Below are 25,711 nucleotides of genomic sequence, written 5' to 3'. Positions count from 1 at the left end.
TGCCCTCGCTTCCTCGACAACATACAGGTGTAATCATCAGCTGTTTCGGAGGACACCCAGGAATACGATATATTTTTTTTTTTTTTTAATTTTTGGGAGGGGAGGGTGTTTTGATTGTTTTAATGTGCATTTGCAAACATAATGGTTAGGAAAAAGGTCTGCCTATTTTAGCTAACTAGCTACTGATTTCTACGTTACGTACACAAGCCAACGTTAGCTAAGCTAGCTATTACTAGATAATTGCTGCTGGAGTGGGTTAGCAATTAAAAGCTAGCTAACACTCTACCCGAGTGTTTTTATTATATTATTATTATGTAGCTACCTAGCCTCTACCGACAGTTCAAGTCGTAGTTATACGTTGTATGTAGGTAATTTAACTTACAAGCTGTTTTTTGCATTTGATTTGCTAGGTACGGTAGCTAACTAGCTAAATCGTTCAGTGAAAATCAGAGCAATCTAGTTGGCTAGCAACAGTAGCTGGCTAGCATGCTAGCTTTCTCAAACTGTTTACATGGGACTCGAGACCTTGCTTGCTTTAGAATGCAAATCTGAAGCCAATAGTGAGAGCAAGGACATGTTGTTTTCTTGGATTTCACACCAGTTGTAAGATCCCGCATCCCATGTTATTGGGTGCCTTCTCTCCCGAAGAGGGTCAATGCGTATGAATGAAGATTCAAATGCGAGGAACACAAAGTCTGTGCTCTTGTCGGCGTTGAGGAGATGTCATTGACAGCAGCATGCATTTTGCTGGCAGGAGCAGCAGCAGCGCCGATGCCCCCATGTCTAGCGCCGTCTCCATCGGTCCCTCTTTCCGTTTTTTGCCAGCTTTTTGCTTGGGAATCGTCGCAGCTTTACTTTTTCAGTTTGGATATGGGGGGCTTACAGTAACGTCATTTTTTCTGAAGCTTTTTATTTATGTCTCCTTTGCGTTGCTCTGCTTTCTGCTGGGGAGCATTGTGCTCCTTGTGAAGAAGAGTCCCCCTAAAATTAGCAGATTTGACATTGCAAACAGACAGTCTACTTACCTGTTGGACTTGTTTAACAAATTAATGGTAAGAATCATATCGTTCACATTCATGTTTCTGTCATAGATTCTGTCCATATCATCCATTTCTGAAGACTGACTGGCAGTAGGCATGTACTACAGTAATTGTGCTAGTAAAAGTCCTGCATGGCATATGATTTGATATTATGTTGTGGAGCTTCAGTAAGGCGTTTGAAACAAGCATTGTTTGATCTTGATGTGATGTCTTGATGTGATGTCCAGGAGAATGCTGCGTGGGCGTTTTTGTTGTTTTGAAACGTCCTTGTTGCTCAAGGCTGCCTTTCCCAAACTGACTCTCTGGGTTTGACATCTCTCAGTATTTGCCTCTTGTCCAGGATCTATTAAATTATGTATGAAAGTGTATCTTGAAATAGCCTAGTTTGTCCTTATGGACAATTGGAATATTGACAGGGTCAAGTCATCATTAGCATACAATGGATTGAATGGATACGAACACAAAACTCAATTTCTTTGGGTACAGGCTAAGTTGTTCCACAATTAGCACTTAACTGTCATTGTTTATAAAATGTAATATTCACTGGCCCTAGGCCTATAGTTAGCAAACGCCTATCCATCATTCTAACTGTAGAAATGCATTTATGCCAATCTAAATGATTTGATACTGTGTTTGCAGGGACGTTTCTCTGTGCCTCTCCTGGAGCCAACGCAGACGAGGAGAGTGGTGGTATCACACAATGTGGACAAGGCCCTTAAAGAAGGTTTGTGGTTAAAAACCGAAAACATAATGAATAAATCATCACCATCTGTGTGGAGTCAGCAGATGCAGTCCCCAGGAACAGCCTGTGAGTCTTTTTATAGGTCAGCAGCTGTGTAACAGAATTTCACTTCCTGGTTCCCCTCCTATCTCCCCTGTGTCAAACGCTGAATTCCAAATCAGCTGCTGGGCCGAGTCTCTCCTGTAGATCTGAATAGATAGGCTATAGTAGGTGGAATGTGCATTCTTTGGGTTGATGTAAACATGGGCTGGAGGGAGGTTTTACCGTATTTCTTAAACCAATCCAATTCATTTAAAGGTATGGTTTAATTTCATGTTTAGGCTTAACCATGAGAGGGAGAGAGTGCACCCTTTGGAGGGAAGGGTGGTGAGTCGGACAGCAACCCCGGTAATGGCCTGTGCTCATTTAAGCCAAAGATTGCTCTGTCTGAAAGAGAAGAGAGAAAACAATAGTGAATAAATCTTCTGTCACAACAGCACATCCTGAGCTGTCAAGCCAATGGATGATTTAGATGGGAAAGGCTGGTGGAATAAAGGATAGAGAGAGGGGGAGCTGATGATCAGCTTGGCAGACAGATTACTTTAATGGATAGTGTGACAGCCTGGCAGTGTCTGTGATGAAATCCATGTCAATGTAGAAATGTTGCTTTTATAATGGTACCCCTTCCCACGCCACCCCTTCCAATGCTATAAAGATGTTCTGTTCTGTAGTGTGGTTAGACATGTTTCTGAGGTAGGGGTTGTCATGGTCCTGTATTTGTGAGCTAGAGGTTGTCATGGTCCTGTATTTGAGGTAGGGGTTGGCATGGTCCTGTATCTGTGAGGTAGGGGTTGCCATGGTCCTGTATTTGTGAGCTAGAGGTTGCCATGGTCCTGTATCTGTGAGGTAGGGGTTGCCATGGTCCTGTATCTGTGAGGTAGGGGTTGCCATGGTCCTGTATCTGTGAGGTAGGGGTTGCCATGGTCCTGTATCTGTGAGGTAGGGGTTGCCATGGTCCTGTATCTGTGAGGTAGGGGTTGCCATGGTCCTGTATCTGTGAGGTAGGGGTTGCCATGGTCCTGTATCTGTGAGGTAGGGGTTGCCATGGTCCTGTATCTGTGAGGTAGGGGTTGCCATGGTCCTGTGTCTGTGAGGTAGGGGTTGCCATGGTCCTGTGTCTGTGAGGTAGGGGTTGCCATGGTCCTGTGTCTGTGAGGTAGGGGTTGACCTCCAGATTTGAGAGTTGATGTTGGTCCAACTGAGTAGGCCTATTACACACACCTTATCTGTGCTGGAGGACAGATCGGATCTATCTGTTGCCTAGTATGCCTACCACGACAGGACGCGTCTCTCTGTCTAACATCAGAGGACACAGTCACCTTCATGTATTCAGTGTACTTCTTATTATGCTCAACAGCATCTTCTGGTCATGATGCAAAATGTATTCAGTGTAGATATATTATATGATTCCTCTGAATCTGTAGACTGTTATCTAATCGTTCAATGTCTCCAGTCTAGAGTCGTTATTATGTTTCTTCAGCAGTACTCTAAGGGAAACAGAATCAGGGTTATGTTCCTGGCTGGTGTATCTCTCTGTCTGTCTCTCTGTCTGTCTCTCTGTCTGTCTCTCTCTCTCTCTGTCTCTCTCTCTGTCTCTCTCTCTCTCTCTCTCTCTGTCTCTCTCTCTCTCTCTCTCTCTCTCTCTCTGTGCAGGGTGGGTGTAATTAGATTAGTCCACACACTGCTGGCTGCTTTTGCTGAGCCCCTATGGTGAAGCTCCACGATACACGTTCCCACCAATAACACGTCAAAGTCGTCAGGAATTGATGACAGCGCTCACTAAAGCTTTATTCTGGTTGGAAGTACAATCATTGTGTTTCACATCAGGAGCCAGGGAATGTGGGTACGTCTTGAAGCCAAAAAGGGTTTTTGCACACCTGTATTCCGCATTCGACAGGTGCATAAGAAAAAAAACTAAGAGTAGAAATGACATCAACCATGGTCACTGAGCACTTGAACTATGTTAAATCATTCTCTCATTCACACTTCTTTATTGCTTATAGCCAACTTGAGGACCAGACAATGCGTTTAGTATTGATTGGAGAAATGAGTTCTAGCTAATGGGATATCAAGTGGCTGTTGTACCAGACAAAAAGGAAAGTCAGTGACCAACCACTCCTCTCTCCGCCTCTCACTTTCACCTATACTGGTGGGCCCTACCTCTGAAGACAAGGCAGTGGTATCCATATAGGCTACATATTGTAGATACATACTTTAATGAGCCATCACACACACACACCCATTAGTAGTGACCGTTCAAGCATAATTTAGGTGAACATTTCCTTTAATTCCTTTGAACCCTTTCCTGCCCAGGTGTTGTGATCAAACACTATTCTGAAATATTAATATGAGCATGTTGACTCTTCCTCCAAATAACCTGTTAGAGTTCTGTGGTGAAAGTGAATGCCTAGTAACAAAATCACTATATGCATGTATTTAACCGGCTGTGTATCAAAGCACAGACTGTTAATCCCAAGAACATAATTGAAGTGAAGTAAAACCCACTTGCCTGGAATTTGTACCTCTTGTAAACACATCAAAAGTTGAGAAATGTGAAACAATCCATCCTTGCTACACACACACACACACACACACACACACACGTGCGCGCACACACCCTGCCTGTATGGGCTGGGATTAAGGATCTGCGGTGAAGCGGTGCTACGAAGCCACTCACATGACTGGTGGGAAAGAAAGGGCCAGTGTTGATGGCATGGAGCGGGTAGCTGATCCTCTGCAACGTTTGCACACTGCTCCATTCAGACGTACGGCTGCAGCGTGTTTGGCTGTGGGCCAACTATTTTACACTCGTGCAACAGTTAGCCCCCACTTGGGAATTGAACATCTCTCCCCCCATGGCTTTGATGCAGTCGCGTCATTCACTGGCTCCACGGGGGGAAGGCCAATAAGATGCGAATAGCGACAAAGCGCTTTGATTTTGTGTTGTTTCGTTTTTTTTGTCATGTCATGTAGGCTATTATTAGCCTACTGTTTTACAGATTTGCGCTTATGCCTCCTTCCTGCTGTTGTTGTGATTCATATCATGTGTTTGCATGTCAGAACATTGCAGTAGAAAGATGTTTCTGCTCTCTGGCCTGGCCTGTCCTGTCCTGTATTGTGTTGGTTCAGGAGAGGTTTTTAAGGAGACCACATGACTTAATGCCCGTTAACTACAGAGATGGCAGGCCGGCCACTCCATCAGGCAGCAGCATAATGGACCACTTATGAAGGGAATGCGTGAAGCACACCTGGAAATACACACGGAGTCAAACAGCCACACACACACACCCCTTAATCGTAATAAGATGAGTGATGACACTCACTCACTCACTCATAATAAGATGAGTCACACACACACACGCACACACAGCCCAGTGATAATAGGATGTGCTGTGGTATTGTCTGGGTAGTAATGCTTATGGTCAGATGCCTGACTGAATGAGTCCTGCCACCTCCTTTGTGTAACAGCATGAATGTTTACACCAGGGCTCTTTCTCTCAATTCAATTGAAATGTGCTTTGTTGGCATGAAATACATTTGTAAATATTGCAGTCTCTCTCTCTCTCTCTCTCTCTCTCTCTCCATTCTGAGGGAGGAGAGTACTTAGTTATGTTCTACAGGCCTCATTCTGAAGTCTATAGACAGTCTTGTCTGGAGAGAGAGAGAGAGAGAGAGCACTCAAAAGAAAATGGGCAGTTGAAGGGTACGCTATTCTTTGACAGCCTTCTATCTTTGGCGAGGCTACACTTTGGAGTGCTTCACTTGACACCTGAGTAACCACACAATGATGCCGTGCTACCCAGCTCTCCATAGAAATGGAGAAGTGTCGCTGCACTGATGTACTGTAATGTACGGTATACCCTTCTGTGCATCCTAGCTTGCTCTCTATCTCTCTCTCTCTCTTGCCTCTCTGTGGCATAGAACCTAGCACCGACTCCGGCAGTATGGAGCAGCGTAGTCGTCTGCGAGTAGGTGTAAATCCCTTTGGCTGCACGCCCCGCCATCTGTCACCTGGCAAGACTTGGTGCTCCTCCGACTGGGCGTCTCGCAGGAGCCGTCTGTGTCTTAAGGTCGCTCCGTGACAATGCGACACTGACACTGGCAGAGGGAGGTCACGCTCAGGAAGCGCTTTGTCGTGCTGCTGCACTGGCTATGCTCTGGAGTGCCACACTGCCTTTCCTGAAGGAAAGGTCCCAACTGTAGAAGAGGCTTTCACTGTCATCCAATGACCTAAGAAGCAGCCAGGGGGGGAGCATGGGCGTGGCTTAGTCCCACAGAGGTTAGGCTTAGGGTAAGAGGCAGGAGTTCTCTAGCTCATTGTTGGTTTACTATAAGCTTACGTCATCTGTCTTACACAGTTACCGAAGCTCCTGTGTTGTTGTGGGTTTGTGTTTACGGTCACAGATACTGTGTTGTGTGTCTGTTTACAGTAGCAGAGACCACATCCTTTGTTTTGTATCTCAGTATTTACAGGTGTGTGTTTGTGTGTGTGTGTGTGTGTGTGCGTGCAGTGTTTGACTACAGCTACCGGGACTACATCCTGTCGTGGTACGTGCCCCTGAGCCGTGACGAGGGCCAGCTCTACCAGATGCTGTCGGAGGACTTCTGGGAGATGGTCAAGCAGCTGCGGGGGCGTCTGGCTGACGTGGATGTGGTCAACGTGGTGTGCAATGACTCGGTCAAGACCCTCCACGCCCACTTCTGTGACCTCAAAATTGCCAGCACCAGGTAAGAGACATGAAGGTGGGGTGGGGGGGGGGGGGGGGGTATGGATAGAGGGAGGGAGAAAGAGGGGAAAAGGGAGGAAAGGTGTAGAGGTTTGAGTCAGGGCAGGAAGCCTAACATGGCATCGCTCGGGTTACGAACTCGTACTACCTCGGCACAGGAGAGAAGATGGCTTCTCGGCTCTGATAACGTGTTTATGACGCTATAAAGTCACTCCTCTGGCTGTCAGCTCTGTGCCTGCTGCCCCATGCACGATAACCTAATCTAGCAGTTAAAGCTGCTAACCGTCATTTTATTTTGCAGGTCGGTTGAGATAAAAGGGCTGGGGTAATGTGACGGATCTCTGAATGCCACGACTCCATGCAACAGTCAACGATGTTGAAATGATAGTTTTAAACATATTTCAAAGCTGTAGTGTTTGGTTCCAATAATATTGTTTACAAACAATGAAACAATTACATACATGTAATACATGTAAATCCTATTTTGGATTATGATAAAAGATAAGACAATTGTACTAAGCTCACCAGGCATTCATATACAGTAAGTCATATTCTTCGAAAATCAGTCATGAATTCAAATGACCATTGGAACAGGAGAACAAGTCCCAGATTGGTACATGGGAGATGTAGGAGCATCAGAAGGAGTAAAACTACAACCCAGAGGATGAATTTAGATACCTCGATGAATTATAATGCAGCCTGTCAGGCTCATTATTATACTTCATACTGTAGCGTTACAATACAGGGAAGCAACCGATTAAGATGCACCTCGACGGCTGACGGCTCCAAACAAAGTCGACATTGAAACAAGGTCTCCTCAGCTCTGTTGTGACTGGTTGACATTTACCGCCAAATGTCACCAATTGAATTGTGGCACGATTTAGACGGCAGGTAGAAGGTTAGCTAACGGAGAAGGTTTCGCCTCGGTTGTCTCGGCTACGCCGTATTCGCTCCCTCATCAGGAGTTTAGCGCCGGAGGTCAGACCGTCACCTCGTATAGGACGGCGTAATGGTTCTCGGATTGCATGTGGAGTTTTGTGAATGCTGGTGTGTTGACATTTACATTCATGCCATTTAGCAGACGCCTTCATCCAAAGCGACTTACAACAATACATTTGTTTAAGTAAGTGAATCATCTATCCAACAGTCGTCATAAGACAAAGTAATCAATGCTCACACCAGGGGCCATTGGCAGTCGTAATGCCAGTAGGCTAATTTTTTTATTAGCAGGAGAGAACTTGTACAGGGGAGAAGAGGTCTCGGGGTTAGGGTTAGTATAGGGGGGGTAGTGAGGCTGAAGCGGTCTTTAGGAGGGACTGTTAAGATGTAGTTTAAAGAGCCGCTGTGCTCATCCTTCTGAGACCAAGGTACCCTGACTTACAAAAATATATATATATATATATACACATCATCACTATTACTTACATCAACACTTTTAATTAGTCATTGTTGATGTATCAACAACACTTTAGGCCAGCCTCTGCTATACCATTTCAGCGAGGCCTTTTCTCACAGAAAGCTGCCATTACGGACACATGGCTGGTGTGTGGTTGCCACATCTGTCCTCACATGCTACCATTGCAGTGTTTTTACAGTCCACATGCGTCTCCCAAACAAAGCAAGCATTGAAAAATGCCAAAGGAGATTCCGAAGCACATTGTCTGTCACGGTTTCTGTCGTACGTCACGCCACTGTCACAGCTCTTTAAAGTGACACGGCTGTGAGCGCAGCGTCACCCTGTCAGCTGTCAGGAGGAAGGGGTTAGCTCCAGCATCTAACCCTAACCCTCTCATGACTGCCTCCTTCTGCTGGCTGACTGGGCCTGTTGAGCTACTGAGCATCCAGAGGAAAACAAAGCACTCCAATTACTGCCAGTGAATTGACTTATCCTTAATCAGCTTAAGCATATAGACCAGCATTGACTCACTTTGTGGAACTAAAAAGTGTGTGTGTGTGTGTGTGTGTGTCTCCAGACGCTGACTCCACTCTTCTCTGTCTAGACATGAGCCAGGCTCTTTGATGAGCCCCAAGCAGCCCTCCATTCAGCAGCTGTCTCTCTTCTCTCTGACTCCAAGCTGTTTTTTTCAGTGACCTAACCACCCTCTCTCTCCCTCCCTCTCTCCATTCCTCCAGGCAGGAGGAGCTGCCCAAGCCCTTCCCCCTTCACCCGTGTCTGCGCAGCCCCGAGGACGAGCTGCGTTTCCTGCACTGCTGCGCCCGTCTGCTCATGCTGTGCCTGCTGCCCGCGCGTGACGCCCGCTCCTACAGCCTCCGCGTGGTGCTGGTGGAGGTCATCAGCACCAAAGGTACCCCCCCCCCCCCCCCACCCCACTGGTGTCATTACTGGCTATATGGATGTCTGTGTCCCTACATCTGGGATGTGTTTCACAGGGAGAGAAATGGGAGAGAAAGATTTGGGGTGGGGGGGGGAATGTGAACAATAAGGTTATAAAAATGTATATTGCGCTTGGTGTTGTAGTACTGAACATTTCCTAACATTTGGTGCCTTCTGAACGTGACCCAGATTCACTCCCCACGCAGCAGCAGCACTGACATGCGCCATGACGCTGGCTGCTGCAGTGTTCTACACCCCCCCCCCCCACACACACACACACACACACCCCAAAAACCTGAAGAAACAAACATACATTTCCTCATAAAATATTCATGACAATGCAGTGAGAAGAGGCCTTGAATGTCACAGAAGTCTTTCACTTCCCCTCCCTGCGAGGCTCGTTTCTAAAAACAGAGCTGAGGTCTTGTTGGCATCACCATCACCGAGGGGGGGCCCCAGTGACAGGAGGCTCCCTGAGCAGAGGCATGCTGCGTCCCAATTCTCCACCCTTTTTCCTGAAGTATGCACTAACTTGTGCACTTCCCCCCATCACGATTCAAAAGGGAATCGATTGCTGGAAGAGACCAATCGTCTGATTTCTCAGTCCGTGTGAGTGCATCGGCTTTAGGAAAAGGGTGGGGAATTGGGACGCGCAGGAGGAGAGGAGGGAGCACAGCAGCTCAGGGTAGGGGTGGGTGTGTGTGTGTGTGTGTGTGGGGGCGACGGGTTTGTCTTACAGCACACAGACAGACGGCCGGGTGACCAAAATATACTTTACACAACCCTAATTAGATCTTTATTATCCCTGTTCCTTAGCAACATCCCTCGTCGAAGGTAGAGATCATATTAGATCTGGCAGCGCCATCACCACCGCAGGCTGGCCGTGTTAATGTGCGAGGATGGAGGAGAGTCTGCTCTCTTACCTCTCTTGGCTTTCTGATCGTATAGTAATGAGACTCTACATCAAAGACCTCTGCAGAAATCGTAGACACCAACATGCTCAGTGTTACTACTACACCTACTACACCTCAGCAATTGGGTTATTAGATTAGATTTTTTTTTGGAGGGGCGGGAGGGGATATAATGAGCTTATTGCAATTGGTTTTGATTGGATCTGACAGCACAGTAATAAGATTGAAGGATGGATACGAGTGTTTCAACAATGAACCATTGTGTGTCAGTTCCCCTCTCTCTCTCTCTTTCTCTCTCTCTCTCTCTGGCCTCTGTAATAAAGCCCTGGTGCTGGAGTGGCCGAAGCCTTTATTAGATCTCTGATTCCAATTTCCAAGAGATTATCTGTGAAATTGTTGTTAAGAAGCCATTGCAGGTCGCGTGGGAGGAATATGATATAGCATGGCATCGGGCGAAGCTCTCAAAATGCTGCGAGTCAAACGCACATATTTGGTGAGGTGTTTTGCAGAGAAACAAAAACCTGTAGATTGATAGAATAAGGCTGGCTCACACACTGGCATCCTCCCCAACACAACAGCTAAAGCTGTCCCAAATATCCAGATTTCTATATTCGTCCCCCGCCAGAGAGCAAGGCAAAACAAAAAGGGCTGTCAAAACACAACAGATCTGATGAAGATGAAAGTGACGAGGGAGGGATGGAGAGAGAGAGGGAGGGAGGGAGGGAGACAGAGACAGAGAGAGAGAGAAGACCGATGCTCAGGCAGGCATGCTGCTCACGCCTCCCTGAACATCCTATCTCTGGACTAGCTAGAGGAAGAGGATGTCTCTCTCCGTCTGTCTCTCTTTCTCAACAGTCAACAGAGTGGATCCTAGACACACTCACACACACACACCCCCACACCAACCTATTTCTCAGGCCAGCCTGTAACCCCCAGAGCTACAGCCATCCAGCCAGCCTGCTGTCAGACTGATGAAGCCGTGGCCCTCTGCCTCCCCATCCAGCTTTCTCTGTTTGGGATGTTGAAACCCCCTGTGCACTTCAAGCATGTATGAGTCACCCCTTATAAAAGTTTAAACCCTTTCATTAAAATGAAATTGCAAGCGGCCCACACAGAAAGCCCATGGCACAGAAGTGCTATCGTTAGGATATCAAAAGGAGAGATCCGAGATTGTGTGTGTGGATAGTAAGCCAGGGGATGCCACTTAAAGCTGGCCGAGTGTACGTTTGTGTTTGTTCCTGAATGTACTATAAGCTACATGTGCGTGAGTGGTAGGATTCCACTGTAAGCCAGTTACCGTGTCTGTGTGTGTGTGTCTGTGTGCTTGCTCAGAGGAAAGTCCTGCTTCAGAGGAAAGTCCCTAATGCTGTTTCTCTGTCTACTCTGTCTACTCTGTCTACTCTGTGTGTGTGTGTGTGTGTGTGTTTTTTGCGTGCCCAGTGCTGAAGCCCCTGGTGGAGGTGCTGAGTGACCCAGACTACATCAACCGCATGCTGCTGTCCCAGCTGGAGCAGCGGGAGCAGCTCAACGAGCACCACAAGAAGGCCTATACCTACGCCGCCTCCTACGAGGAGTTCATCAAGCTCATCAGCTCCTCCTCCGACGTCGATTTTCTCAAACAGCTCAGGTGAGGGCAACCTGCTTCACCCTTCTCATACTCTCTCTCTCTCTCTCTGTGTGTCTGTCTGTGTGTGTGTGTGTGTGTGTGTGTGTGTGTGGTGCCTTGACTGACACCAGCCCCACATTACTTTCCAAGCGTCATAGTTAGACTTCCAAGATTGTGTGGATAGTAAGCCTGGGGATGCCACTTAAAGCTGCCCAAGTGTACGTTTTGTGTTTGTTCCAGAATGTACTATAAGCTACATGAGTGGTAGGATTCCACTGTAAGCCAGTTTTTGTATGCCATACAAAATGAAGCCCACCAGGAAATAACTACAAGTTAGATTTCATACCTAGGATTGACCAAATTTGATGTTGTGTATCATCCTTACAATTTCTCTCCAGAATCCTTTAACAGATCTGTTACTTCTTGGAAATGTATTTGTTCCAAAGTCAGAAACTTGTCTCTCAAAATCTATAGCCTCCCAGTACTTGTTGAGACACCCATGAGGGTTTGTTTTTAGGTTGTAAAAGAGATGATGAGATACACAAAGGTTCCCTCAAATACGGCTCATCTCAAATAGAAACAGTTCCTATATTAGCGCTGCAGCTCACGTACGCAACGCCACGCACACGGCTAATGTGGATTACATAATTGATTAGTAATTCATGTAAACCTTAATTAACACTTGATAATGTGGGGAGGCTGTGACACTGCAGAGCAGCAGTCCACTTGAGCCTGAAGCATGGCAAGTACTCTTGATGTCAATGAAGAAAAGGACCGTTCTGAGGGAGGAACCTTGAGGGACACCTTTTGGGTGATTGTTGAGGTCGTGCGAGGTCACTCCGGAACTCTGAAATGGAGGTAGGGTCGAGGCCAATAGTAATCTGGCGGAATATGGAGCATGGTCTCTGAAAACATCAATGCAGCTAACATTAGTGCATGTTCTCACCACTGTCTGTCATTGACATACCTGTAAAGTGCAGGTTTTTCCCCTTCATCAGATGAAAAAAGAATCCCTTCCTGCCTTGCTGATTCTGGTTTTTCTTTGTTCTACATCCCCCGCTGTGTTCTGCTGTCCAGCGGTTACAGCCATTACCCTTCTTTCCACCGCCCTGCGCTCCGGTTTCAGCCTCCAGCCGTAGCATATCACACTTAGAATTAATTGACAGGTTCTTTATTCTGACCAAGAAGCTTTGACATTGACAAGTGTTCCATAAAGCCCGACACATTCAGCTGTGCAGTCATGTCATGGCCTCAGGTCTGAGACTAAGCAGAGCTCAGGTGTTAAGACGAGAAACCCAGCCCTGTAGAGAGTCATACTGTGGATCAAAGCCGAGCACTATAGCGGCCCCATCAATTGATCTGTCCATTCCGGACAGCACTCACAACATATCAAACTCCTAATCGCCAAGCATAGTAATGTTTTCTCCATCGATCAGAGGTTTTAAGCCTTTTAAGTTGCTCTGGAAAAAAAGGTGTCTTTTTTTTTTCTTTTTTTTTTTTTTTCCACTCGTCCTACTTTTACAGTTGGATCAATAGAACTTCAAAGGATAGTCTCCTAAATCTCTGAGGCCTGGCAGGGTTCCCTGTAACAGAGTAGGCTGGAAGTCAGAGACCTTGCCAGGGCATTATAGGATGACTCAGTTGTATGTATTGATGCTAGTGTAGTGACCTACGAGGGAGGAGGGAGAGAGAGAGACATTCACCAGGGCATCTGTGCCTTTAAGAGAGTGGGCGGGAGTTATATGTTTGGGGTTCCGGGTGACTGCTTTTCCCGCTCAGTGTTGTTGTCAGTTGTGTTTTATGTGGAGAGTAAACAGACTCGACTTGCCTTCGCCTCCTTGTCTCATTGTTTACCGCACCTCCACACTAGTCTGTTTACCAGCATGGTCTGATTCTCAATCATTGAGATAATGTTTGGCTAAACTGAATGATTCCTCAAAGGCAATTTTCATATGTACATGCGTGCGTACGTACACGTGTGTGTACGTGTGCACACATGTACGTACTAGTTCTAACCAGTAGCCATGGTTGATGGCATAGACAGACACCTTTACTGACAAAGGACCCTTCGCCAGTCCATACCTTTATTACCCTAGAGTTTCCATGGGAACAGCAAGCTATGCTATGATTACTGGTAGCAGGGGAGCTCTAAAGTGAAATGAAAAACTGAAGTGGATTTGCCGTTTGCCATTCAATAGTTGGTACCTAATGTTTTTGAACCAGCAGTGTATTTGTTCATGGTTGCTGTACCATGAGCCAGTCTTCTCAGACAGAGCCAGGCCCATGGTTGTCACTCGCTGGATGATGGGTTTCTTCACTGACACACAAGCAGTGTGCAAATACACTAGGCCTAGGTCTGATACTCTCAATGTATGTTAACTACATGTTTTAATATGTCCACAAAAAGGTGGCTTTTTTTTTTTTTTTTTTTTTTTGGGGGGGGGCGCATTTAAAGTAAACAATGCAACAATATGTTGCATGCTGTGCAGTTGTTACTACCTGTAGTATTCCAATTGATGCAGAGGCGCATCTGTTTCAAATATTATGGTTAATTTGGTGTGAGTTGAGATGATGAAACTATTAGACCTTCTTTTCAAGCCCAGGGCCCTGAACTCTCTTGAGTGACCCGTGTTCCACTTTCAGCAAGTAATTACATGCGGTTGACTACACTACTTCCAATTGCTTGGGGCGGCATTATCCGCTCATAAATATTCAGCACCGTTCATTCAAGTCTTTTTCCAATTACGCCAACTGCCAGTGTTTCTCATTTATCGATTTTAACAATCTCTTCTTTCGGGAGGGTGAATGTCATACTTGTGTGTTAAAGATCATAGATTTAGCTGGTCGTGTTTTTTCTCGCTGACGATAGTCTTTTCTCCCTCTATCCTCCCTTCTCTCTTCCTCCTCCCTCCCTCTCTCCCTCCCTAGGTACCAGATTGTGGTGGAGATCATTCAGGCGACCACCATCAGCAGTCTCCCACAGCTGAAGAAGCAGAAAGGTAAGGTCTATGCCTACTGAACTGCCCCCTAGTGAGAAACCCTCGCTACTGCAATCCAGACCAGGCCTAAACCATCAGCCCCTAGGCTCCTATGCCCTATTCACTCGTGTAGATCTGAGAAGATGTGCTGATGGGTGTAAACAACATGGCTAGCTCCAACATGCCCCTCTGAATCACACTATATTATTGACACCTATCCAAGTCTTCTTAGATCAACCCTGCGTATGGGATGGGGGGCCAGGGGTTGATTTGGGATGGGACTACATGCCTACTGACCAGCTCAGGCGTGCGTGTACATCTCCCGAGTATGACTTCCTGTGTGTGTCTGCGTCAATGGAGCTTCCTCTCTACCACTATCTATGATTGACAGCGGGGCAATTACAGAGGCGCCTGTCTGGTGATTACCCGAAGAAATTAACCGGAAATTTCATGAGCCAAAGGTCTCGCCGAGCCAGTGAATGCCTTTTAATATTCTCTCAGTGAGCCAGCGCACCGCGGGCCGTAAACTGACAGCCCCGGAGCCTGAACAGACAATCATGTAAATGTCATTCACTGACACGTCTCTCAACCAGCATTAAACCACAGGCTGCAAACGTCAGTTTTCACCTTCTCCTCTCTGATGAACTGATCGGATGTAGGCGGAGCAGGTGGGTTATATGTGGTTGAGGTAGCATGGATACGACAGCACACCTCCATACTGTCTAGTCGCGGTAGGCACAGAGAGTATGAGAGAAGTGGCACCTAGTATGGTTGAGGCCAATATGGGATATCACATGTGAAGTACATACTCAGGTATTTAGTATGTAGTATGATTCCTTGCGTTACTTGTCAGAGAAGCATGCCCGTCATACACAGAATATTTTGTAGTTCTAATAAGTTCCACAAAGTTTGTGCCATACTGAACAGCTCTGGTCAACTGTGGTGTGTTTGACGTACGTTTCCCCTCCTGTTCCCTTGCAGACAGCAAGGGGAAGAAGACCGCAGCCATGAAGGCGGACTTGCTCCGAGCGCGCGACATGAAGCGCTACATCAACCAGCTGACGGTGGCCAAGAAACAGTGTGAGAAACGCATCCGCCTCCTGGGTGGGCCCAACTACGAACAGCAGGAGGAGGGGGCCACGGACGAGGGAGAAGGACCCCAGAGCCAGAGGGTAATGATGACCACACACACGTATAAAGATACACCCACACACACACACACACTTTTCTCTCACATACACACACCCTAACTCACACAGCTCTAGCTTTCTGTCTGCTCTAAACCCTGGCACACTGCTAGTGAGAAATGATATCCTGCAGATTCATGTTTATAATACAGCAGATTCATGTTTATGGTATTGTTTACCCTGGTGTTTGTACACCCGTCTATTTACAGTTATTATAACACACACACACACACACACTGTGGCACCTCCCAACAGCTGTTGATTCACCAGATGGTTCCCTGCTTTGGGAGGGGAGGGGAGGGAGACCTCTTCTACTGGGTGGTTCCTGCTCTGGTGAGGGCATCAGGGAGGGGAGAGGAGAGGCCTCTGCCATCCGGTTAATCGCATTACAAGCTCTTATTGTCATAACTGCATTGTACTGTCATTAAACATTCCACTGGCTGCACAGCCCTCCTCCACACTCTCGGGGGAATAAGCTATAATAGCTGAGCTGCCATGCTCTCTCTTTCTCTCTTTCCTCCTCTCTCCTTCTCCACCTCCCCCCCTTTCTCTCTCTCTCTCTCGCTCTCTCTCTCTCTCTCTCCATTCATCTGGAGGTCACCGTCAGTCCTCTCCGCCCCAGTGGAACATTGGCCCATTAGCTTCAGGACGTGACGGCTGAGCTCTCTATGTTTATGACAATCACTGTCGTCTCGCTGTCTGTCAGCGATTGGACAAAAGCATGCCAGGTTGACTCCAGTGAGATCCTGTTGTCGGTGTGACCCTCCCCGGTCGCCTGGCTGACCTTCAGATCAATGACATTGATGGAGTGAAGTGGCAGTGAGTCACCGTTGAGCCCAGTCGACTATGCTGTCCTCCCAGGACCCAATACGTGTCCTTCTCTAACCAGCTGTGGTTTGTTCTGTCCTGTTCTATTCCCTGGGTATCCTGTCCTCTCTAACCTCCTAATATGTTCTGTCCTGTTCTGTTCCCTAGATAGGTATCCTCTCCTTTAACCTCCTAGTGTGTCCTGTTCTGTTCCCTAGATAGGAGTATCCTCCTATCCCCTAGATAGGAATAGGTCAACGGGCTAGAAAGCACATAATGATTTTAACCCCTAACTTCACCTTTTTTAACTTAACCCTAAACTAAACCCAATTCCTTACATTGAACGCAACTAGTTCTGTGAGTCCTAGCAGCTTTGGCATTGGCCGAAATGGTGATATTCTAGCCAAACGAAAATACAGAATTAGTCATGGTTGTAGCCTGTAGTGGGCTACCTTCCTACGCTGTTGTCTGTTTGTCTCCCTGGATAATGAATGTCTTTTCTTTAACCCTCCTATGGTGTGTCCTGTCTCCCTGTAGATCCTGCAGTTTGAGGAGATCATGTCCAACCCTGGGTTCCGGGAGCACTTCAGAGTCTACATGGAGAGGGTTGACAAGAGGGCTCTCATCAGCTTCTGGGAGCTGGTGGAGACACTCAAGACTGCTAACAAGGTAGGTACACACACACACACACACACACACACACACACACACACACACACACACACACTCACACACTCTTCCCCAATGATCATGTGAACAACCTGTTATGATGTTTTAACAGCCAAAAGCACATTTCCATCCTCAGATGGACAATAACGTTCCATTCTATTCTACAAGGTTATAGTTAGTGACCAGAATCTACATTTTTAAGCCCCTCTTCTACCTCTTTTACTTAAAATTATTAAGTTTAGTTTTTCAGGGACAATGCACATTAATTAACATTACTGTAAATGTGCCAGTTTTAGCCAATTGGCTAATTTTCAACTGTAGTCCCTGGGCAGGTGTTCGAACAGTTAGGAAACACAGCCAAGAAAAACACACGCTCATTCCATGACATCATACGAAACACATCTGAATAAACTTCCCATGAACTACCCACCACAACTGGAAAAACCCCTTTTTTAATCCCTTCTCCTCCAGAATGAGGTTCCTCAGCTAGTGGGCGAGATCTACCAGAACTTCTTTGTGGAAAGCCGGGAGATCCCGGTGGAGAAGGCCCTGTACAAGGAGATCCAGCAGACTCTGGTGGGCAACAAGGGCACGGACGTGTTCCTCCGCATCCAGGGGGACGTGTACGAGACCATGAAGGAGCGTTACTACCCCTCCTTCCTGGTCAGCAACCTGTACGAGAGGCTCATCAGGAGGGAGGAGCAGCGGAGCAGCTCACAGTCCAGCAGCGAGGACAAAGATGAAGGGGTGGGCGCACACACAGACCCATATAGACACACACACACACACACACACACACACACAAACATGCTGTATGAGGCTGTCACACAGTAGTTAATAGTTGTTGTTAATTTTGACATCCCCTCTTTCCCGCCCTGGGCAGTGCCAGACCATAGACGGCAGCGAGGAGGCGCTGGACGAGGGCACGAAGGGCATCAACGAGCAGGCCAGCTACGCTGCCACCAAGCTGCGCCAGCTCTTCGACAAGCTGGAGTACAAACGCCAAGCGCTGGGCTCTATCCAGAACGCCCCCAAACCCGACAAGAAGGTACAGACCCACCTCTCACTTGCTAGAGTTAAGAGAGAGACTGTCTGTCTGTCTGTCTGTCTGTCTGTCTACTAGGGGAAGTTGATGTGTTATGAAGGTCGATATGGAGTTTATCTTCAAGTCAAGGTCACACCTCTGTTTTCTGGCTGCCTGAGTCACAAACCCCTTAACAATGCTCTCATTCTCCTTCAGGTGAAGCACACCTTTTATACCTTAGTCTGCGCGCTGGTATTCACAGAGCCTTTTAATAGCTTATTTATGAGAGGGTTGCTCCTGTCTGGAAACTTACAAGTAGCCCGTGAGGAATGCCATTGAACAGCCTTAGTCTGTGGTGTGTGTGATCCAGCGCCAAGTGTCTCTTTTGCCATATATTTTAGACTCTAGCAGACGAAGTTTGTGTGTGTACCTTTCTCTAGTACATTGACCGTGTGCATGCATTACTATCCCTCCTTCTCAGATTGTGTGTAAGCTGAAGGAGGAGATCGGGGCCATGGAGAAGGAGCACAGCGACCTACAGCTTCACATCTCCCGTACGGACTGGTGGTGTGAGAACCTGGGCTCCTGGAGGGCCGTGATCACCGGGGCCGAGGTGAGTGGAGTGGGACACACACACACACACACACCTGTATACACTCGGTCAGAAGGACATAAACATCCACCCACAATCTCACACACACACTCTTCCCTCCCTCTTTGTTTATTTGTGAGATCCTCTTTTTAATTTTTAGCTTCATTTAAGCTCTATCTGGTTTAGGGCGTGGGCTGTGCCTACTCTTCATATTTCCCTTGTGCTTCATTTAGTCTGAGAGACGTCCTGTGATTCCTACTTTGTCTGTTAATTGGCAGTGAAGCATCAGACGGAACACATCTCTCTTTAGTTCCCACACTAGGCCTTCCCACACTAGGCCTTCCCACACTAGGCCTTCCCACACTAGGCCTTCCCACACTAGGCCTTCCCACACTAGGCCTTCCCTCTACACCCTGCACCGATGGACCCTTATGATTAATGAAACGCATCGTCCAGTTCTGCATTCGAACAATGACTTGGAACAAAGCACCTTTTTTATAGTACATTGTACTATGACCGCACCATGACCGTACTGATATCCCTGTCTCATCCCCAGGCAGCGGAGGAGAACGGGGAGACGATGGCGTGCTACTCGGTCTCCGTCAGCCTCCTGGAGGGAGACGACACCAAAAACAGCCGCTGGAGCGTCAGCAGGAAGCTCATCGAGTTCCAAGTGCTCCACAGGAAGTTGACGGAGGTACAGGAAGTGTGTCACTCCCCCATGCCGACACTGCCCCCCCCCCCCCCCGCCCCCCCAACAACAGTAACTTATTTAAACATGCAGCAGTGCCACGCTACCGCCGCATCTCACTGTTTGTTTTTAAATATCACCTGGATCTGATGATAATCACCCTTAGCAATGCCGCCGGCTGGGTTGCCGTGGAGATGGAGTGAGTCACCACACCGCTGCATATCATGAGAGGTGCTGGCGGTGACACTTGACAACTGAAATATAACACCTCTCTCTCTCCCTCCGTCCCTCTCTCCTGCCCTCCCCTTCTCTTTCTTTCCCTCTGTTTGTCTTTCTCTCTCTCTCTCTCTCTCTCTCTCTCCCCCCCTCCTCTCCTCTCCATGCAGTGTTTCCCGACGTTGAAGAAAGTGCAACTGCCCTCCCTTAGTAAACTGCCATTCAAATCCATTGACCAAAAATTCCTTGAAAAGTCTAAAACCCAGCTCAACACCTTTTTACAGGTAAGACGCTTGATACACCTTCAGCACTGTTTAGCAGTGATGACTAACAGTGACGCCATGGCTCTGTTGAGAATCAGCCACGACTGTACTTAGTACATTTACTAGCATACTGCATGAGTGAGTACTACCCATGTAACATACCAGATTGCATTTCTCAGTAAATGCAGTATGACGTCCTGGTCATTCAATAAGACTTGATATGCCTACTAAATAGTATGGAAATATGCAGTTTTGAACATGGCCTTATTCACTAACATAGAATATAATACAGTGTATTGAGAAGACGGTCGCTATGATTTAGAGAAAGCATTTTTTCCATTTTCAAGAACAGCATTGTTTTTAAAAACATGATTTTTTCCTGTGGGGAACGCGTTCGGAGGTGTAACAGAGTTGATGGTGTGTGGCCGGGGGTAGCTCAGGTCCTTCGGTGACTCATTTCAGGCCCAGGGCGTCAGAGCAGTGTGCCGTCTGATAGGAAATGAAAGAGCGTTATTAGTGTGCCCTCGCCCCTGCTGTTCAATTTCTCTCTGCGTGTCAATTTGGCCAGCAGGATTTCCAGCTGAGTTAACTCACAGTTAGGAGACTGAGAAATGACTCAACAAAAACACCGTGTGGAGATGAGAATGGAAATTGAATATTTTAGATCGTCACGCACACTTGTACTCTCCCAAAAATACAGTTGCAGTGAACCCGCAAATTAACACAAACAAATGCGTGGGGGAGTATCTGCAATATTTCTTTAGCACTTTCAATTAGTCACAAGTGACCGCAGGGACACCGCTAACGACAGAATAGTATGCTGATTCGGTTCGAGCGCCACATCGGTTTGACGTTGTACGGCTACATTAGCAGCCTGATGCTACGTGGAGCTGTGTTGTTCCCCCTGTGTAGAAGATGCTGTGTGATGAGCGGATGTGCCAGAGTGAGGCGCTGTACGCCTTCCTCAGCCCCTCCCCGGAACACCTCAAGGTCATGGACATCCAGAAGAAGTCGTCCTTCTCTCTCGCCTCCTTCCTGGAGAGACTGCCTGGGGACTTCTTCTCACACCAAGAGGTTAGGACTAGGACACAAACGGAAACGCACACACACATTTTCAAGCTAACGCACACACACACACGCACTGCACAAATCTGCCTGGAGACTTCTTCCACCAAGAGGTTAGCACCATGACAGACACACATACACACACACACACGCACACACTAACTCCCCCCCCGGTGTGTCCTTGGCAGGAGGAGGCGGAGGATGACAGTGACCTGTCAGACTATGGTGACGAGGCTGATGGGAAGAAGGACGCCCTGGCGGAACCCTGCTTCATGCTCATAGGAGAGATCTTTGAGCTCCGAGGCAGTGAGTGGACCCTCCAATATCCATTGTGTGTGTGTGTGTGTGTGTGTGTGTGTGTGTGTGTGTGTGTGTGTGTGTGTGTGTGTGTGTGTGTGTGTGTGTGTGTGTGTGTGTGTGTGTGTGTGTGTGTGTGTGTGTGTGTGTGTGTGTGTGCGCGTCTGTAGAAAGGGGTCATGTTTGTTTGTATGTTTAAATTATTCATGTGACGCAGAGTAACTGGAATGAATTGATGATGTCCTGGTTTGTAGCTTACGAAGCCTAGGGACTTTAACGTTGTTAGTCTATCTGATCTTTTTCCCCTGCATTATTCAGAGAGATTCTCTGATATCAGTCGCTCTGAATGTGTCCTCTGTCTTCCTTTTGCTCCTACAGTGTTCAAGTGGGTACGGAAAACACTAATTGCACTAGTTCAAGTCACATTTGGACGCACCATCAACAAGTAAGCATCAATCTCTAGATATGAATCACATTAAAAATGGATAACATCTGACATTGGAAGTGGGTGAAGTGAGTCCCCCCCTATTATACGTAAAGTGCTTTGAGTGTATGGAAAAGCACTATATAGCCTAAATCCAATTGATGATGATCGTTGTTGTTGTTGTTGTTGTTATAAAAGGGCCTTTTCAGTAGGTAGGTTCATCTGGGTCTATTCAACAGTGGTGTACCAAAACATGTCTCCATCACTAGCTGGGTCCCTGTGGAGAGACTGGGTGTATAGAATATGAAAATAAAACACTGAAGAATGGAGGACGGGTCAAACATAAGACATACATTTATTCCCAATGATTACTTCTAACAGTTATGGACATGATCGAACAAACTCAACACAAGTGGTCACATGACCAACTAATACAAGTTAACATTACGTTATACATCGTTAAATATCTGATATTTCATGATTAATAAGGATTGATAATGCTTTGCTCATCCCTGTGTGACAGACAATCGATCGTATTGGATCCTAGATTCCATAAGAATACCCAAAATGCTATTTTTACCATGCCCTCAAGTTAAGATAAATCGGAGTGCGAGGAGTTTACGCCCAGGTCAATATCTGAAGCTGATGACTCGACTCTGTGTCGTTAACGACGCGTGTGAACATTAGACATTAAATGGGAGATCCTGGTCACGATTATGTTGTGCTGTATTAACAGAACCTTTATCTAGCGCACAACATCACTTTAATGCACATAGGAAGAATGAAAATAGAGTATCAACAAAATAACCAATTTAACAGTTTCAAAGCAACATATGAGTTTTAATCATACATTAACGTGCGTCAAGGACAACACAGGAGAATGATGACTGTGACGGGCCTAACCCAAAACTCAAAGAACATCTCGCTGTCCCTCTCCTTAAATATCATTCCCAACAAAGGACAAGGTGTGAGATACATTACAATCACAAAGGAATTGACAAATGGTGAGGGTGCAACTTCTTCCGATGTCCGCAAGGCTAATTTAACTGTAAATAGTTACAGACACATTGAAATCAAGGCTGGCGCCACCAAAATCCGTCTACAGGTAGGTGACAAACGTCAGGTTGTGACCTTGAGGAGGGATCAAGTCATTAGAGAGCACTGCATGGCCTGGTCTAATGGTTCACACACACACACTCAGTCACACACACTGACTGCCTCAAACCCTGCCCCTGTTGTCACTCACAGCCATTTCAGCTGACAAGCACCGCAAGGAGTCTGCCACGGTGAAACTTCTCCTCCACTCTGACCTCAGATACACAGAGGGCTTTTACAATGGATGTCCCACTGACACCACAAGCCTGTTAAGGGGCTCTCTGATCAGTCTCACTTCTGATTGTCAATTGTCAATTGTCACATTGGATAACTACCATTTTTAGAACAAAATATGTTGAGGTAATGCTAATCCTAACGTTCTCAGGTAGACTATGAATGTGATGAGGCTATGCTAAGCTAATGCTAACCCTCCCTCTCTCCTCCTACCTGCTCAGGCAGATTCGAGACACGGTCAACTGGATCTTCAGTGAGCAGATGCTCGTGGGCTACATCAACCTATTCCGGGACACCTTCTGGCCCAACGGAAAGCTGGCCCCCCAGCATAAGGTCCGCACCGACTCGGAACGCCGGGAGACCAAGGAGAGGGCACAACAGAAACTGCTAGACAATATCCCAGGTACGTCAGTCGTGGGATGCTTCGCTGCCAGTCTGGAGTTAGACCAGAGAGCTTCAGGTTTCATTCTACAATATATCAAACCTGGTTCGTCAATAAAAAATCGTCTTGAATCAGGAATAAGCATGTAACTCTGACAACTGTCATATTGAATGCATTTCAAAGCTTGTTACATGCTGATATGAAGCTTACCCTAATCGTGTCAACCGCTGTTATTCAGGTCCTTTGTTAAGAGAGTTTATTTGGTCATCCTGTTCTCCTTGGCAAGACTCATCCTCTTGAAGGACCCAGTGAAGTATTTGTCTAAGCCTATCGCCTGCCTATTATTCTCTCAGGCCCTCATTAGAACAGATCACGGGTCGCCTCTAAACAAATTAACACTAAAGACTGTGTGGCGTAGTCGCTCGGCGGTCTTGGAGAAGAGAGCAATTACACACATCATTCATCCAGAGGGCCTAGTTTAATTACGTCTCCCCAGAGCTGCCACTCTCCGGCTCAGGCCGCCATGCTTGGGTTGGCGTCCTAGTGCGTGGAACAAGACTGAAATGAAATGTCACGCAGCATGAGAAGAAGTGATACTGTGAGGTTAGGCTTCTGCTAAACGGAGTGATTGACGTACAGCAGCACATGCATGACTAATCTATGGGCACGCGTGACTGGCGCGGTACATGTGACGTGTCGGTACTCTGCAATAATGAGTCTCTTGGTGATTGAGTGTCACTCAGAGGCTTGACTCATTTTAATCAAGAGATCTCTCATTGAGGAACCCTGTCTCAGACTGCCTTGGAACAGACTATTATCTGTAACGGACCGATATCTCTTGTGTGCAATGTTCTCTTCCAACAGATGTCTCGGTCTGGCTCCATTGTCTGTGGACACATATTTAATGTCCCTGTCTCAGATTATTGTCTTGTTTTTTTTATTTCGAATGTGTCTTCGAACCACAATTATATCTTTATCTATGGTGTGAACTCTCTCTGTCTGTCTGTCTCTCTCTCTCTGTCTGTCTCTCTCTCTCTCTCTCTCAGATGCACTACAGAGCCTGGTGGGCCAGCAGAACGCGCGGTACGGAATCATCAAGATCTTCAACGCTCTTCAGGAGGCTAGTGCCAACAAGCATCTACTTTACGTACGTTCACCACGCATTGCTTTATTAGATTTTTTAGACACTAGGATCAATTCACATGAATCAAGATTAATATAATTAAATGTGCCAGCTAGCCTCAGGCAAGGTAACATTTTGTGAATCTGGACAAAACTGCCACCCTTTCTTTCCCTGCTGGGATTTTCACAAGCATGTTGTGGTCTGCCATCTAGTGGCTGAATGTGGGACATACCATTGTAGCAGTCAGGTCCAACCACTCAGAGAATGGGTGTTACAGGGTATGAGTCAGCTGTCTCACCCATGTAAGTGTAGAAATATAGCAGACAGAATGGGCTGTATCCCCTGTTCTGAATCAAAAGCAATGTTACCCATATAAGAGTCCAGGTAGGGTTCAAGTATATGTAATGTCAGGTAGGTAACCAGGTAGGTAAGTACCGGTATGTGTAATATCCTGATCTTCACCCTCATGTGTCCCTAGGTTCTCATGGAGATGCTCCTCAAAGAGCTGTGTCCTGAGCTGAATGTGGAGATGGAGCAGATCATCTGACCACACTTCCACACACATACTGTATTCACACACACACACACACACACACACACACACACACACACGCACACGCACGCACACACGCACGCACACACCAGCACTCACCCAAAGGAAATGGGATGTGCACCTGGAGATCCACGTGGACTTAAATTCTTGGTAGTCAGGGGAGACGAGATGTGTGTACGTTTGGTGGATTATGTATTTGTGTTGCAGAGGCACCGTTATCTGAATGCACTTGATTTAGAGCTGACAATAGGGAGACAAGCTTGTTCTGTTTGTTTTAAGTTACACATTTTTCTTTTTTTTGTTCAGTAGCTGAATTGTATCGACAAATCAGTTCAACTGCCAAGATGTTGTTGCAGGGAACCAGGCTATTGGTTGTTTTTTTGGGGGGTTTATTTTGGATCGAGGTAGGACTTCTTACATAAAATGTGAATAGTTGTGAAATGATGATTTGTGTTGTGCCCATATGAAGAAAAACAAAAAGCTGCATACAGACCTCTTGAAACATTCCTGACCAATATGTTATTATCTGTCCATTGTAAACTGCTTCATTGTGCAATATGTCATGTAAAGTCATTGTGACAATTTTATTTGTGATTATTGATAGATTTTATTTTTACCAAAAAATTGTTTAGAGCCTTTATAAGCAATAAATTGCAAAAGAAAACATTTTGACTTCACTTTTTGGACAGTATGGCCTCTACAGTATGTAAG

General features: G+C 46.6%; 1 protein-coding gene across 2 annotated transcripts; it reads left to right on the top strand.

Moving 5' to 3' along the window:
- Window positions 1–446: 446 nt before the first annotated feature.
- Window positions 447–25,657, top strand: snx25 (sorting nexin 25). 2 transcript variants are annotated; one of them, XM_083685531.1, is made up of 19 exons: window positions 447–1,052; window positions 1,680–1,764; window positions 6,333–6,549; window positions 8,682–8,854; window positions 11,235–11,421; window positions 14,329–14,399; window positions 15,360–15,550; window positions 16,910–17,041; window positions 17,513–17,788; window positions 17,925–18,089; window positions 18,547–18,678; window positions 19,214–19,354; window positions 19,735–19,848; window positions 20,740–20,901; window positions 21,081–21,198; window positions 21,568–21,634; window positions 23,164–23,345; window positions 24,371–24,471; window positions 24,926–25,657. In XM_083685531.1, the coding sequence occupies exons 1-19, from the start codon at window positions 738–740 to the stop codon at window positions 24,992–24,994; spliced, it is 2,898 nt and encodes a 965-aa protein (XP_083541657.1). In that variant the 5' UTR covers window positions 447–737; the 3' UTR covers window positions 24,995–25,657. The 2 variants fall into 2 exon arrangements, with proteins under 2 accessions (XP_083541657.1, XP_083541656.1); XM_083685530.1 differs by having other exon boundaries at window positions 1,680–1,848.
- Window positions 25,658–25,711: the final 54 nt, after the last annotated feature.

Source organism: Argentina silus, assembly GCF_951799395.1.
Source record: "Argentina silus genome assembly, chromosome: 15".
Classification (NCBI taxonomy): domain Eukaryota; kingdom Metazoa; phylum Chordata; class Actinopteri; order Argentiniformes; family Argentinidae; genus Argentina; species Argentina silus.
This window is presented reverse-complemented; position numbering and strand designations above follow the sequence as displayed.

Coding starts and splice junctions, on each gene's coding strand:
- snx25 (XM_083685530.1), top strand. CDS start 738: ATGCATTTTGCTGGCAGGAGCAGCAGCAGCGCCGATGCCCCCATGTCT. Junction 6,550..8,681: donor CTCAAAATTGCCAGCACCAG/GTAAGAGACATG, acceptor CCATTCCTCCAG/GCAGGAGGAGCTGCCCAAGC. Junction 14,400..15,359: donor ACAGCTGAAGAAGCAGAAAG/GTAAGGTCTATG, acceptor GTTCCCTTGCAG/ACAGCAAGGGGAAGAAGACC.